A 14,781-nucleotide genomic window follows, 5' to 3' on the forward strand; every position below is an offset into this window, starting at 1 on the left:
TTATCATTTTTTTTTTTTGGAACATTGAACATTTAATGTCATTTAATGCTTGCTCATAACAACAAAGTGATTTTTGATTTCCTACCATTAATGCAGCATTTGAAAATTAAGCTTTCTCTTTAAAGATACCAAGCGTTGATTAAAGACTTCATCGTTGGACGAAGTATTGTTTTATCTCATGGTATTGTTTAGACAAGTAAACATTTCTTGTGATATAGTCTTTTTAGACAGACAACGTTTAACTTTGTTTGTTTTCTTTTAATGTTTTATGCTTTTAATCTTTTAGTGTGTTTTGTCAAAGTCATCATCTTGACATTATTTTGTTTTTGAGAGCTAAACTAAACACCCTTTTGGGTATGATAAGCATTAAGCGTTTAACTTTAACTCTCTTAGACACTTTAGGTTTAATAATCGTTTAGCACAGCATATGGATGTTTTGACCTAGATGTTTCTCTAATTCCTAAGAACCTAAGTGTTTTCCTGAGGTTTTCTATGTTGGAGATTTCGGTTCTAAGTCTTATGTTTTCATCCTAAGTTGTTGTCCGATTATTTTCCTGTTTTAATGTTATTTGTTAAAATTCAAAACATGAGAGTAGAGTTGTCAAAATGAGTTATAACCCGTGGGCCAACCCGGCCCACCACGGGTATGGACTGTGTTGGATTTGAAAAAATTGTATTTTTTTTATACGGCTCAATTTTCAACCTGGCTCATTTGGGTTGAACCCGTGGTGGACCGAGTCGGCCTACCAACCCACCTACCTAATTTTGTTTTATTAAAATTTAATTTTAATTTTATAAAAAAATATTTATTATTTTCTTTTGCTTGAATAAATTATTTAAGTTCCCTATTTTCAAAATTAATTAAACACCCATGTTGCACATATTCATTTTGGAAGTGAAATTTGTTTAGATTTGAATTACAAGTTTTTTTTAATTTTTTGTATTTAAAAAAAATTGTAATTAAGTGAGCCAGTGAGCAAACCCATTTACCCACCACCCGTGGTGGGTCGGAAGAATTTTTCTGGCTTGCCAATAAATGAGTCGGGTTAGGTTAGCTCACTAGGTGATCAACCCGTGGTGGACCAGGTCGGGTGGCCCGTTTTGACAGCACTACATGAGAGCATTTAGGCGCATATACAATTTTGTCTTAACAAAAGAGTCTTTTAAAAGTAAAAATGTCATTTCAATTGAAAGACCTCTTGTGCTATTGTATTTAGATTTATTTGGTCCAACCAGAACATTGTCTATCAATGGTAAATGATATGGTTAAGTAGTCATCAATGAATATACTAGATGGACATGGGAAAGGTTCTTAACCAATAAGGATGATGCTTTTAAAGCCTTCCATAAACTCCGCAAGAAGATTGAAAACGAAAAAAGGGTTCTAAAATAGTTTCAATCAGAAGTGAACATGGAGGGGAATTTGAAAATGATCTTTTTCAAAAGTTTTGTGAAAACTCTAACATAAACCAAAATTTCTCTATTATAAGGACATCACAACAAAATGGTACGTTAAGAGGAAAAATCATACTTTACAAGAATTGGATAGAGCCATGTTAAACGATTTTAATACCCCTAAACATTTATGGGTTGAAATATTTAGTATTGTTTGTTATCTTCAAAACAAAATTTATTTAAGGCCAATATTAAGCAAAAGTCCATATAAATTATGGAAGAACAAAAAGCCCAAGATATCATACTTTCATTCATTTGGATGTCAATTCTTCATCTTAAATATCAGGGATAGTTTAAGGAAGTTTGATTCCAAGAGTGATGAACGTATCATGCTTGGCTATTCTAGAAACCTCCAAAGTGTTTTGATGGAAAACTAATTTGTGCTTTATTCTTGTGTATATGCATACTCTTTGAGCTTGTACATGTTACATCATATATGGATGCATTACACTTGTTTTTAAGCATGAAAACCACAAGCACTTTTGTGAACTTATAGTTATGTGACAAAGCTGCAGTAAAGTCGACTCCAATATTAACTGAACTGACTATGTTAAAGTCTTTGTACAGATTTTGAGAATCAGTGCTTTGTGAGATTTTTAGAAGAAAAGAATTTCAATTTATTCTGACATGTCGAAGTTGACTGTGTGCGCCACACATTCGACTGCATTAGTTGTTTGTTTTGAAATTTTGTTATGCTCATGTATAGTAACGACTATATTTTTAAAAGTTAGTTGAGCATTGATTGAGTGTCAACTGTATTGAATGAAAATTTATTTTGGTTGACTGTATGCTATTGGTCTGACTTAACTGTTATAACTGTCTTGACTTAGTTGACTGGATTCGTAGCTTATTCGACTATGAGAACATCTGTTTAACATAATTCTATAAATAGTCTGAACACGAAATTGTTCAGAGACTTTTGATGATCTAACATTTTTACATTATGTTTTAGATTGATATCTCTTGTTTATAGAGCTCCAAGAATTCTCCAAGAAGACGGTGGTGATCTTTCTTGAAAGAAATTCAAAAGGAGATTGTTTGCGCACTCATTGGTTGATCATTTTCTGCACAGTGAAGGTGCATTTGGTTTGATCAAGATTTGGCTTAGCATCCTTGAAGATTGTTGTGTGTACCTATTGTGACTACAAGGGATAGACTCGTGGAGTTTGGTTCACTTTGAGGATTGTTCAAAGTGGTTTTTGGCGGATTGCAGAAGAGGGGACATCTTGCTGCAAGTCTTCCTGCGTTGTATTATATTTTGGTTAGAGGGTTAAAGAGGAGATTTATATGTTTGGCGTGGAGGTCTTCTATAAATTCCTTGTTGTTAAAACCTTGACCATTATAGTGCATTTGCTTCCTGGGTTGGAAGGACACTGGATGTAGGCATTGTTGGCCGGACCAGTATAATAACCAGTGTTTGATTTCTCTATCCCTGCTCTTTTATTTTCAGTCGACTGTGATATCTGCATAGTCAAATACGATTTTTTGCTGCACACAAATTTCATTACTTGCATTTCAAGAAAGACTTGTAAAGTTTTCAACTTTGCTTTAAAGATTTTAGAAAGACTCTGATTTTGAAAACTCACCAATTCACCCCCCCCCCCCCCTTCTTGGTGTAAAACGAAACCTACCTTTTTTCCAACAAGAGTACATTGAGTCAAAGAAAATGCATTGAACTTGAAAGCTTTTTGAACCTTCTTCAAGAGTAGATACAATATATGGGAGCCTTCTCACTTAAACCATGTTCCAGAAGATTCTTAAAGGCTCAAGCAAGCCCAAAAACATGTTAGATTGTGTTCACACTCAAGAAGTAAGTCAAAAAGCTAAAACTGCACTTTCTGATGCAGTTTGTCAATTTTGATCGATTATGAACTTTCTTAATCAATTAAATATGAATAAATGTTGTTTTTCAGAAAAACTGTTTGTTTTTATCGATTATGAGTTTTTTTTTAATCGATTAAAACAATACCTATATAACAAAATTGGCCAAAATACAAGTCCAAATGAAAAATAATCTTGGCCTGAATACAAGGCCTAAAAAAAAGACTTATTTACATATTTACAAAGCTTAAGAGAAGGGAAGACAAGATTTAAAACATTATCTTCTACAATAGTAGAAGTCCTTCTTTTTCTTCCATTTTCCTAGCCTTAGTTAAAGTTTTAAATCCATGGATGGACCTCCATCAAGCTCCCTAGATGGGATTCCATCAGACATTCCCTTTTGAAAATGATTTATCCTTAGTTCATAAGGATATTTAAGTGATGATAACTTCAGCTTTTTATTTCTTCCAAGATCAAAGATGTACCTATAATAACCATGAAACAAAAATTGAATGGGCTTTTATACCATAGTATAATAACATATCTAAAGTAAAGAACAAATTAGTAAAGCTTTTCTGTATTTTCGAAATGATTTTCCTTTAGAAAAATTATTTTGTCTAAATAATTTAAAAAAACAAACTTCACTAGGTGAGGAATGAGAGTCATTCAGGCTTCCAATGTGTTGATCTTTTATTAACATTATTCTTTTGTGAGAAAATTCAGAAGAATTGTTTCCTTTTTCAAAACACTTGAAGCATTGATCCCCTCTTGTTCTAGTTTCTTTATATTTTTCTTTAAAAGTAATGAGACCTACTTTGCAAAAATGTTTTTGTCCACCTCGAGTTATTTGTAATTTGTTAGGCAACAACAAATCGAAGTGTGATTTTTCAAAAGCTTTTGAGGACTTAAAAGCAATGACGAGTGGAAGTGAAGTTAAAAATTCTTCAATAGTAAGGGTTGAAAGTACGAATTGAGAATCGTTAATAAAATGATAAGTGTTCAAAGATTAGAAAACTCGTTTTAAATGATTCACAAATTTGTTTTGAACAACAATGTAAGCATTAAATGCACAACATTCAAAACAACATAATTTATGAGAAAAAATACATATATGCCAACATGCATTTCTACTCCGCTTTGTGTAGATGCCTATTACAAGTACCCATCTACTCTATCATGAACAAATCAGAAGAGGATTCTAGAAACAAATGAGATATTCTTGGAATGTTATCTCTATAAAAAGTGGTGTGGAGGAGATCGTACAACCTACTTTGGATAAAGTACTGCAAAAAGCATGCTTGCTTTGACAAGTTGACTTTAAAATATGGCTACTACCTACAAAAAGGCTACGAAGATCTGAAGTTCAAAAGACAAGCATTGTCTAACAGATCTTTTCTCATGAAGCCTATAAATAGACAATCCTTGGAAAGAAGAACAAGAAGGATAAGCACATGAATCACGTGAAAGACAAAATAAAAGTCCTACTCGTGCAAGATCATAAACTCTGAGAAAATATTTACAAGTCTCATAAAGTCATAAGCTTACATTTATAAGAAGTGAGAAAATTCTACAAAGTTTATTAGATTGTGTTGCATTGTAAACACATCCTCTTTGTGAGAGTTATCATCTAAGACTTGTAAACAATCTAAGTGATTGTACATTCTGAAGAGAATTCAAACACTTGGTGATTATCTTAGTTGAGTTAAACGCTTGTATGATGTGTATCAGGTAGATGGCAGGATTGTATAGTGAAAACCAGGAGTGGGTGAAACTCAAACTAGACAGCGTATCAAGTAGATACCAGGATTATCTAGTGGAAACCAGGAGTAGGTGAAACTTAAACTAAGCAGCGTATCAGGTAGATACCAAGATTATTTAATGAAAACCAAGAGTATGTGAAACTCAAACTAGGAAGTATATTAGGTAGATACCATGATTGTCTATGGAATCCAGGAGTGGGTGAAACTCAACTATTCAGCATAATAAGTGTTACCAAGATTGACTAGGGTTACCAAGAGTGGTTTAGAATAATCAACTAGTTAGAGTAGCAAGTGTTACCATGATTGACTAGGTGTAACCAAGAGTGGTGTTAATACTCAGTTATAATCTCTTTGATATTATAGTAGAACTCTCTAAAAGGTCTTAGAAAAAAACTAGGCGTAGCTTAGTTGAGTGAACTAGTATAAAACAAGTGTGTGTTTATTGCTTTATCTTCACAAAACATATTATTTACAAACACTGTAATTTCTTGTAAAATTAATCATTGATAAGTACGGTTGTTATTAAACGTCGCTTTCTTCAAAGACTATCTTGCTTCAAACACCGAAGTAACTTGGTTGAAATGCTTGAAAAACATTTTATCTTTAAACATATGGTTCAAACAATGCTTTATAAAAAATAAGCTCAATCTCACTTTCTTGCAATAGATTCCAAAAAAAAAAAAGTAACTTATTGTTTAAATCTTTTAATCTTGAGTAGATTACCAACTACAAAAAAAACCTCAATCTTATGTCCATAAAGGTCTCTCTACAATGTCTTTGACATTCATTTTTTAGTATATGAACACTTTCATTTTTTAGTATATGCTATGTACACTTTGAACTCATATTACAAGTGCTCATTGTTCTGTATGAATTTTAAATGAATCTTGGTAGGATTAATCTTCCCTTACATCAGAAAACAGAAAACTAAAAAATTTAGAAGAAAACTTGCCCATCGTATTACATACATGGTCGATGTTGTTCTCTAATTTTATGTAAATTTTCAACTGAATAATATATGATACATTAATAAAACAATATCAGCAATATTTAGGGTATAGTGTGTAAATTCTTGAAAATATTTATTCATTCTTGAAGCCGTTGTAGTTGGAAACTCTCTAATTAATCTCGTAAAAAGAAAAAAAATATATATATCTTGGGTGAGAAAAATGAAACCCCTAAAATCAAATATGTTGAATGCGAGAGGCACAGGTATTAATTGCCCTGCAACTCAAGCAACCAGTCCCAACCAGACACAACATTGACAAATTGTCACATCATTTGTTTATGCCACATTCTAACAAAAAATCAAATCAAGCATGGATAAGAAAGACCCTCTGCCATATTTCTATTACTTTATTCAAGTAGTAGGTCAATTTGAAGTAATGAATGTGATTTAATGTGCCAAAGAAACTGAGTTCATGACACCATATAAGCTTAAAATCATAACTAGCTTAATCCAAGCCTAGTTGATAAAATTAATCATTGATAAACCCCTCTATTTGTTCTTTTTCTTTTTGTTCATTGTGCATCTCTTCCCTATAGAAATAATCAAAGCATCGATAAAGTTAAATCATTATAATTTTTACCATATTCCTCATAAAGCCATTAAATGTCACAGCCTAACCTAAGCACATATGTCACTTTAAGCATATCCAACTACAGCTAAATTGTCAGACACTCAATATATCTTACAATAGAAATCACCTCCTATAACTGCACATCTTACCAACATCTCAAAGTTTTAAGTTCTGACAATTTAACAATTGAAAAAAAAAAAATAGTAAGTGGTTTAACAAATTACCTAAAATATCACCAGTTTAAATTTTGAGATAATTTTAAAATACCAAAGTTGATTAAAATATTAAAAATCATTCCTTGAAGAAAAACTAAAACAGAGTTTTCTAGATATAGAAAGTTAACCACAAAACTTTAACAAATGAGAGCAAAAAGACAAAAGAAAGATACTGATTTTAAGAACTAAAACTTAGAGTTTATATAGGTGTACAGACTAAAAGAAAACATGTCCAAATATAGGGTTCAATTTATTAAACCTAATGAATATAACTATAAAGAGGAAGTGAGAAAGAGGTTGAGATGGTGTTCACTTCTGAATGCAACATTGTACAAGATATAGTAACTTGCTCCAAAAATTGCCAAGTGGCATAAACCTTAATCATAGGTTTGTAGCTTTCTTCATCAATAAATTAACAACATATAAACTTAGGTAAGTGACAATTGTGCAAAACTTCTTTAACCGTTAACTCTGTCACAGTTGCAATGACCAATTGAGCCCAAATACCATATGAATTCTGTGAAAATGGTATGCAGAAAGGTACTGGTAGCCAAAGGGCAAACCAGAATTTCAACTTTCGTTCAGTGATTATTATGTTGATGTGGAATTTTCACCAATAACCCAATACTGCTTAACAGCAATCAGAACCTTCTCAGGAACAAGAGGACCGTCCTCATGATCAACCATTTTAGTATCCCATCTCATTCCTCCAACTATTTTCTTTACCTTAATTAACACATCCACTTCATCACGGAATATGACAGCTCCTTCTGGTCGCAGAATCCGGTCCATCTCCAAAAGAATATCTTCTGCATTGCATCTGCATTTGATTCTCACACACATGATTGAGGCACAGGAAATGAACACACAATTGCTGTAAGCAAAGTCAACTAAATAACTAGTGTTTCTGCTAATGGTATGCCAAGTCCAAATATCTCAACCTCAAAATTACAAGATCTACTCTATAGGACATGATTATCTTACAACCATACCACACATGTTAACAGTTACTTCTTCATGTGTCCTATTTTAGACTTCCAATACAATATTTTTACACGCCCAAAATTTATTACTGAATGAAACAAAAAGACAGAAATATGACATTACCACCTAATTCCCCACACGGCACCGTAAAATATCATCTAAACTATAATCACAAGCTAAGCAGGCCACAGATAAGGATTAACAGGTGACTGCAGTTTCAATTATAAGTTAACAAGTTGAATAGTGACAGAAGAAAACTTACTTATCCTTGTACAGACTAAAGAGACCAGGAGCATGAATGAGGTCATATGTTCGTGGATATGTGGAAAAGGCTTCACACCTGGGTGAAAAATGAACCGAAGAAAGATCTTTAACAAAACTGACTGCTAAAAATTCACAAACTATGGTTAATCACAATTCAATACAAAAAAAGCACATGATATAGCATCATCAGCAAACAACTTCACATGATATTATATTACAGCTATTTTGAGAATTATTAAATGATAGTATATGAAAATAGTCATAAAATGTATTTCAATAATTCAGATTAAGAGCAGACACGAATAAAATGGGATAAAATTATGAAACCATACCAATCATGATAGATGCCAATTAGTCCTCGTTCATATATCACACCCAGTGTATTTGTCTCAGCTATAGTAGGCACAACATTCATGACCCATAACTTTGAAGAATGGATAGCAGCAGCAAAACTACCCAATCCGGCATTCATATCCATAATATTACGGTACCTTCCCGAGTCCAACAGTCTATTAGTTTTCTTGTACGCATTTACATGCTTTTTCCACTTTTTGTTGTCATCCTGGTATGTCTCGGAGGAAACTCCAGGAACTGAGCCACTTGCAATTCTTGGAGGAATGGCATAAAGCCTGCTTGGAAATGGTTTAAGATTCCCACCAGAAACTTCAGGACTTGGAGTAATGCAGGCCTCCATTTTCTTATACCTATAGCCACAGAACAAAGCCATTCTAACTCAGTACACCACTTAATTTCAGAACAAAGTTAAGCAGTGCTCACATTTAAAGGACAGAACTATATGTATAAATATCAGCTTTTTATCCCATCAATTTAGGTTTTATGCATAAATGTACATGTATGTTTGTTTTCATGACTGGTAGAAAAAAGTAAAGGGAATATCAAAACTAAACCATTAAAATCTAAAATTATAAAACTAAAAAATGTAGCAAACATACCAGACGTCATCGGCATCTGAGGACTTGCAAAATTCCACACTGTCATCATCTTGTCTCCTCTGACATGATTCAGAGTCTACAACCTTTTGCCAAATGGCTATTTCAGCCTTCTCCGACCTCTTCACCCAGCAAAGTTTCTTAGCAATCTCTTCAATCTTTCCTTGTTCTTTCTCGAGGTCTTCCTTAGGTCTCTGCCAGGCTTTGTAGTTAACCTTCCAATTGATTGGAGGACCCGAGAGCACCCAATAACCACCAGGTCTTAGAACACGATCAACTTCCATCATATATATCCCATCTGCAAATGAATAGCCCAAAATGCAGTTTTAAACAGTTGGTAACTCAAATAAAACAATGCAAGTTCAAAAATCAATCAGAAGCAGGAGAAAAAAGAATGGGAAAGCAGGGCCATGGTTTCTTATTTACAACAAGTAGATTATATATTAAAAGATAGTATTTAATGTGAAGTTCTTACTATTTGCTCCCCAAGGTATCAAACAGCGAGAACAATGAGCCATGTCAAAGGCTCTTGATGGATAGGGCAACTTTATGCTCCCCAAAACGCCAATGACAGCAGGGACACCTCTTTCAAGAGCAAACTGAACTTGTGCTTCATGATTATCCCTTGGTGCAAACGACATGGCAATAACATTTCTGCTCCAAAGATATGCACCCCAGCTGGCAACCTGAGCAAACAACCTGACATAAGAATACATATCCAAAAAGTAATAATGCAGGCATGCAGCTATAACATTAAAATGTACAAGAACAGCCAAGGAGATGAAAAATTCATCAGGAATTTGAGATGAAAAATATACCCCACAACCGGTGTCTAGCGCTGTCCTCACTGTCCCATTAGTTATAGGTATCACAGACGCAATTTGATTAATATATTTATCAGCACCTTGAGGAAACTGTGTTCCACCACCAGGAAACTTGAACACATTTCCCTCATATTGGATCCAATTCTGAATAGCCTTCTCTACTGTAAGGCTCTTGTAGGGAGCATTAGCAAATGGAACATAGTCACGGCTCTTCGGCCAAGGAAATGGAGTAACATACCCCTTGGGTGCAGGGATCATACACTTTAACTTCTCTTCCTCTCGGGGGCAGTGTCTCTCTCTATAGATCATGTTTTCTCTAGGAAAGGTCATGGCACGCTTTTGATGCTGACAGGGAGTGTAATCAGTATAGCGAGCAGCACATGGTTTAAATGCCTTAGGCTTTGATTCTGCTTCATCAATTTCACCAACTTCTCCACCATGGTGGGAGTCAAAACTTAAATTTGGAACTATATCACATTCTGCATTAGTCTTGGTAATTTCCAAAGCTATGCTATCTCCCTTTCCAAAACCACTTCTCTGCCACGCTCCTAATATATAGAAGAAACAGCACAGACCAACTACTATGACGATCTGTACAGAGCTTCTAGTCCTACCATCAGCTGAACTTGTTTTGGCCATTTAGAACCTGAAAAGGGTCAATTCTTATTCAGAACAGCAATACCAAGGCTGTAATCCACAACAACCACTAAATATCTAGCATAAAAATCTCATGTCAAAATTAGATAAATTTTGCTTCTAATGAAGATAACAGACACGTTGCAAGTTTATGATGCAATCATACACAGGAAAAAAATATGCAACTACTGATCTTCAACTCATCGGTTATCACTTAACTAACATTGAAGGTAAGAAACTTCCAATCACACCAATCAACAAAACCAAGCCACTTTCAATCAGTGCCCTGAAGAAATTATTAACTAGTCAGTAATACACAGTGACAGTTGTTAAAAAGGAAAAGACGAGAGAGTTTAAAAGTGAGCTCCAGATCTGTTCAGCAGTGTGAAGCTTAAGCTCCATAAATTTCACTTCTTTCTCTTGGCTCTCTAATAAGGAAATAGAAGCATTTACACAACACCAACAACAACACCAACTTAAAAGAAAAAACATACAGACATCTTAACTAACCCAGAAGGCGAAAGGAACACGAACTCCTACAACATACTCTGAAGGAAACCACCAAATTAAGAGCTATACATGAATACCCACTTAAACAAAGTAAACAAAAACAACTTCAGCTACATAATGAAACATAAAAGACTCAACCTTAGATCCCAAGAAGAAAGAAAGCGAATTCGAAAAGACAAGGACAATAAGTAGAAGAAAGGAAGAAAATTTAGCTGAAAGAAGTTAAGATCTCTTACTGAGCATATGAAAATGGGGAAGAACAGTCAGTAGTTTGGAGATCTGGAATTCCAAAGAGAGAAGAGTAAAGGAAAGAGGAAAATTTTGAGAAATGTTTTCTTTTTCTAAGCAATCAAACAAAACAATGAATTTCGTACATGCTGCACCGAAGAAAGAGTGGGAAAGAGAGAGCAATAAAAACCTACTACGGCTAGAAATGCTAGTATAAACTTAAAACATATGACTATACAAAAGTCGACCTTTGTGAATTCTGGTAAAGATGTTTTTAGTATTATGTAAACTCTGTAAGAGGTCTTAATATTACATGCAGTCAAAAACAAACATACAAGGAAAAGTGGGAAAATTATAAAGATAAAGCTTCCAATCCCTTCTCTGTCATCTGCTGCTAAATTATGAGATTGTGTACACTTTTACTTTATTTCATTTTATATCTTTATTTTTCAGAGATTATTAGTAAATCTTACCCACCAATTCCTTATCCTTCTTCTGTGATTCTTAAAATACAAGTCTATCATGTCCTAATTAAATATTAAATAATAAGAAATAAACAGGGAATAAGTTAATTCATACATATTGCAAGAGTTGCTTCAAAATAAAATAAAAAGTAGTTGAAAGTTGGAAATAGTTAAAGTAATTAATTAAACTAAAATTGGTAGATAAATTTAATTATTAAATAATAAAATTATGTGATCTGCTTTTAATTTTACTTTATGACAAAAAAGTATATACCTTTAGATCAACATAGTTTAAGTGTTTTAATTCATTTTACTCTCTCTTATACTTTTTTTTTATCAAAGATTTGAAATAATATAAAAATTAAAGTATATAATTTTAAAATAAAGGAGATAGCAAATAAAAAAAAGAGGTTTGTCAGTTTTTTTATTATTATTTTAGCTAAACAATCAAATGGAAAATTTTAACTTTGCAGTTATTTTAATTAAAGTGTGTGTTAGTCGAATATTCCTTTAACATTATGTTTTTACTTGTTTTTTATGATTTTTTATTAATTAATTTTCTTTAAAAATTTTTTAAAATTAAATATTTTAATAATTAAATATTTTGTATTAAACATATTAGTTGCATCTAGGTGAATTTAATTTAATTTTTTATTTTACTTGTTTGAGTTATAATATTTATCTTTAAAGATTCTTTAAAATTAATTAATTTTTAAAAAATATTCTTGGAATAATTTTATCTCCTTTTAAAAGATATTTTTTTGCACTATTCGAATGTGTAGAAAATTTGCAATCTCCCAGTAACATTACCAAAAATTATCATTAAATATGTTTTATTTGCTGAAAAAGTTCAGAAGAGATTCATAGACAGCTATAATTGGTGTATGTTTGAAATAGTGGGGCTGTTTTTATTTCCTCTTCTTTGTTTTATGCACTGTCTTGATCAAAATTAATATAAGAGTACAGTTATTAATTTCCAATGTAAGTTTAATTAAAAAGGGTAATTTTATTGGTCCCAAAGCTTGATATGTCATTTCTCAATAATTAAACTTTTTGGAGTGACTAAAATATCGTACAAAAACTCTAAGATTTTGTTCCAAATGTAAAAATGTTGTACTAAGATTTTGTTAGTCAATAATGTATTAAAAAAAATACAAATAAAACTAGTAAAATCTATATAAAATATAAAAAATCAACAAAATTATTTTATGGTTTATATTTGTTAAAGTGACTAACATTAGTTAAAAAATATTTAATATCAAAAGCAATAAAGTTGTTATTTTGTTACATAAATGTATGTGTATTGTCCTAATCCTAGGTTTAGTTTCCAAATTAAGAAATTAAAATCTTAAAAGTTAGTTGAAGTAGAGCAAGAGACAAGTGTGATGCAATAGGTACAGAAATCGAGGTTGTATGTCTTTATTTATTGACAGGAGAGTACCAGGTATAGAACACTTTATGCTACCACAATAATACAAGCATTTATTGCAAAGTAAATTTTACTTAATCTAAAAAAAGAATAAGATCAAGCTATAATTTCAGGATAAATTTTGCATAGAAAGTTATCAAATTTATATGTCATAGTAATTATTATATGAATAGTGTTAGTCCAAGAGATTAACTTATTTTGACATTTTAATTATTTTGTCATAAAGAATTATATTGACAACAACCAATCTAGAATAACTTTTTTTCTCTCTTCAGGTTTTTTTTTTTATTTAATCCTTTGTTTTTCTTTATTGATTACATTTTGTAAGGATGTTTTAGGAAAATAATTGTTTATTTGTACTATGACTTAGGGTTTAAGTAGCCACCGACAAGAGAAGAAAGTGAAATGATAATATTTTATGGTAAAAGGACAAAAACACAGATTTGTGTGTGAGAGGGCCATTGCTTCAATTATTTATTCCATATTTTTTATTCTTATCTATATAAAGAATTGTTTTTATTTACTCACAAAGTCCCAAATCATCATCTATAGAACAAAAGGAAAATATAGTGTAATCACAACTTTCAGATTAGGTGTGTTAGCGGATAGTGGTAAATTTATATTATTTTACCTAAGGGCTAATAGACATTATGTTTGCACATTTTTTGGTAAAATATAACAATGTTTTAATTTTTCTCAATTGTAATAAAAATTGAATAAAAGTATTTTGAATTTTTTTTATGAGTGGTTAAATTATGTATAAAACTCACGTGTAAGCCTTCTGTAATTTTTTTTTTGGGTTTTTTTTTTCTTTTATCATTCTCGTCTTTCTTTTTTTTTTCAATTTTCATCTATAATTTCTTTTTTTTTTCTCTTTTTTCTCAATTTTTATCTATAATTTCTTTTTTTTAAAATTAAATTGCATCAAGATGATATTAGGAAGTAAAATATTTGTTAGTCAAATAAAAGATATATATTATTAGTTTGGCTTTCTATAATTTTTTTTTTGGATTTCTTTTTCTTTTATCATAACTTTCTTGTCTCTCTTCTTTCTCAATTTTCATCTATAATTTTTTATTTTTAAATTAAATTGCATCAAGATGATATTAGGAAGTAAAATATTTGTTAGTCAAACAAAAGATATATATTATCAGTTTGACCTTCTCTAATTTTTTTTCTTGGGTTTCTTTCTCTTTTATCATAACTTTCTTGTCTCTCTTCTTTCTCAATTTTCATCTATAATTTCTTTTTTTTTTCTCTTCTTTCTCAATTTTCATTTATAATTTCTTTTTTTTCTCTTCTTTCTCAATTTTCATCTATAATTTTTTTTTTAAAATTAAATTGCATCAAGATGATATTAGGAAGTAAAATATTTGTTAGTCAAACAAAAGATATATATTATCAGTTTCTATTTTTTGTTAATATTGTCACACATATGCTTTGTATATAAACCTTATTTTTAGCTTTCAATGATATAGTTGAGATACGATTCAATATTGTGATCATGTTGTCTCTTATGTTTAGTTTTTTTTTCTTTGTTATGTGTCAATATGTTAAATTTATTGTTATATTGGTTTAACATGACATCAAGAGCAAGGTTGTCAAAGTCAATCTTGGGAGGGAAATGAGAATTTCTCATATTTGTTGTTAGCATTTAGGTG

The 14,781-nt window shown here is 31.4% G+C and overlaps 1 protein-coding gene across 2 annotated transcripts; it reads right to left on the reverse strand.

Annotated features, from left to right (window-relative positions):
- Window positions 1-7,007: 7,007 nt before the first annotated feature.
- Window positions 7,008-11,540, reverse strand: LOC106768764 (probable methyltransferase PMT2). Of its 2 annotated transcripts, none has more exons than XM_014654075.2 (7): window positions 11,476-11,540; window positions 9,848-10,499; window positions 9,505-9,715; window positions 9,033-9,327; window positions 8,412-8,783; window positions 8,078-8,155; window positions 7,008-7,651 (listed from the first exon to the last, which is right to left on the reverse strand). In XM_014654075.2, the coding sequence occupies exons 2-7, from the start codon at window positions 10,490-10,492 to the stop codon at window positions 7,423-7,425; spliced, it is 1,830 nt and encodes a 609-aa protein (XP_014509561.1). In that variant the 5' UTR covers window positions 10,493-10,499; window positions 11,476-11,540; the 3' UTR covers window positions 7,008-7,422. The 2 variants fall into 2 exon arrangements, with proteins under 2 accessions (XP_014509561.1, XP_014509558.1); XM_014654072.2 differs by lacking the exon at window positions 11,476-11,540 and adding an exon at window positions 11,236-11,462.
- Between the last annotated feature and the right edge of the window lie 3,241 nt (window positions 11,541-14,781).

Source organism: Vigna radiata, chromosome 7 (genome assembly GCF_000741045.1).
Source record: "Vigna radiata var. radiata cultivar VC1973A chromosome 7, Vradiata_ver6, whole genome shotgun sequence".
Lineage (NCBI taxonomy): Eukaryota > Viridiplantae > Streptophyta > Magnoliopsida > Fabales > Fabaceae > Vigna > Vigna radiata.

What these genes read in the sequence shown, in the direction of transcription:
- LOC106768764 (XM_014654075.2), bottom strand. Translation starts at nt 10,492, where the DNA reads ATGGCCAAAACAAGTTCAGCTGATGGTAGGACTAGAAGCTCTGTACAG. An exon ending in CGCTAGACACCGGTTGTGGG is followed by an intron (nt 9,716 to 9,847) that starts GTATATTTTTCA and finishes TTGTTTGCTCAG; the next exon opens with GTTGCCAGCTGGGGTGCATA. An exon ending in ATTGGCATCTATCATGATTG is followed by an intron (nt 8,156 to 8,411) that starts GTATGGTTTCAT and finishes TTTTTCACCCAG; the next exon opens with GTGTGAAGCCTTTTCCACAT.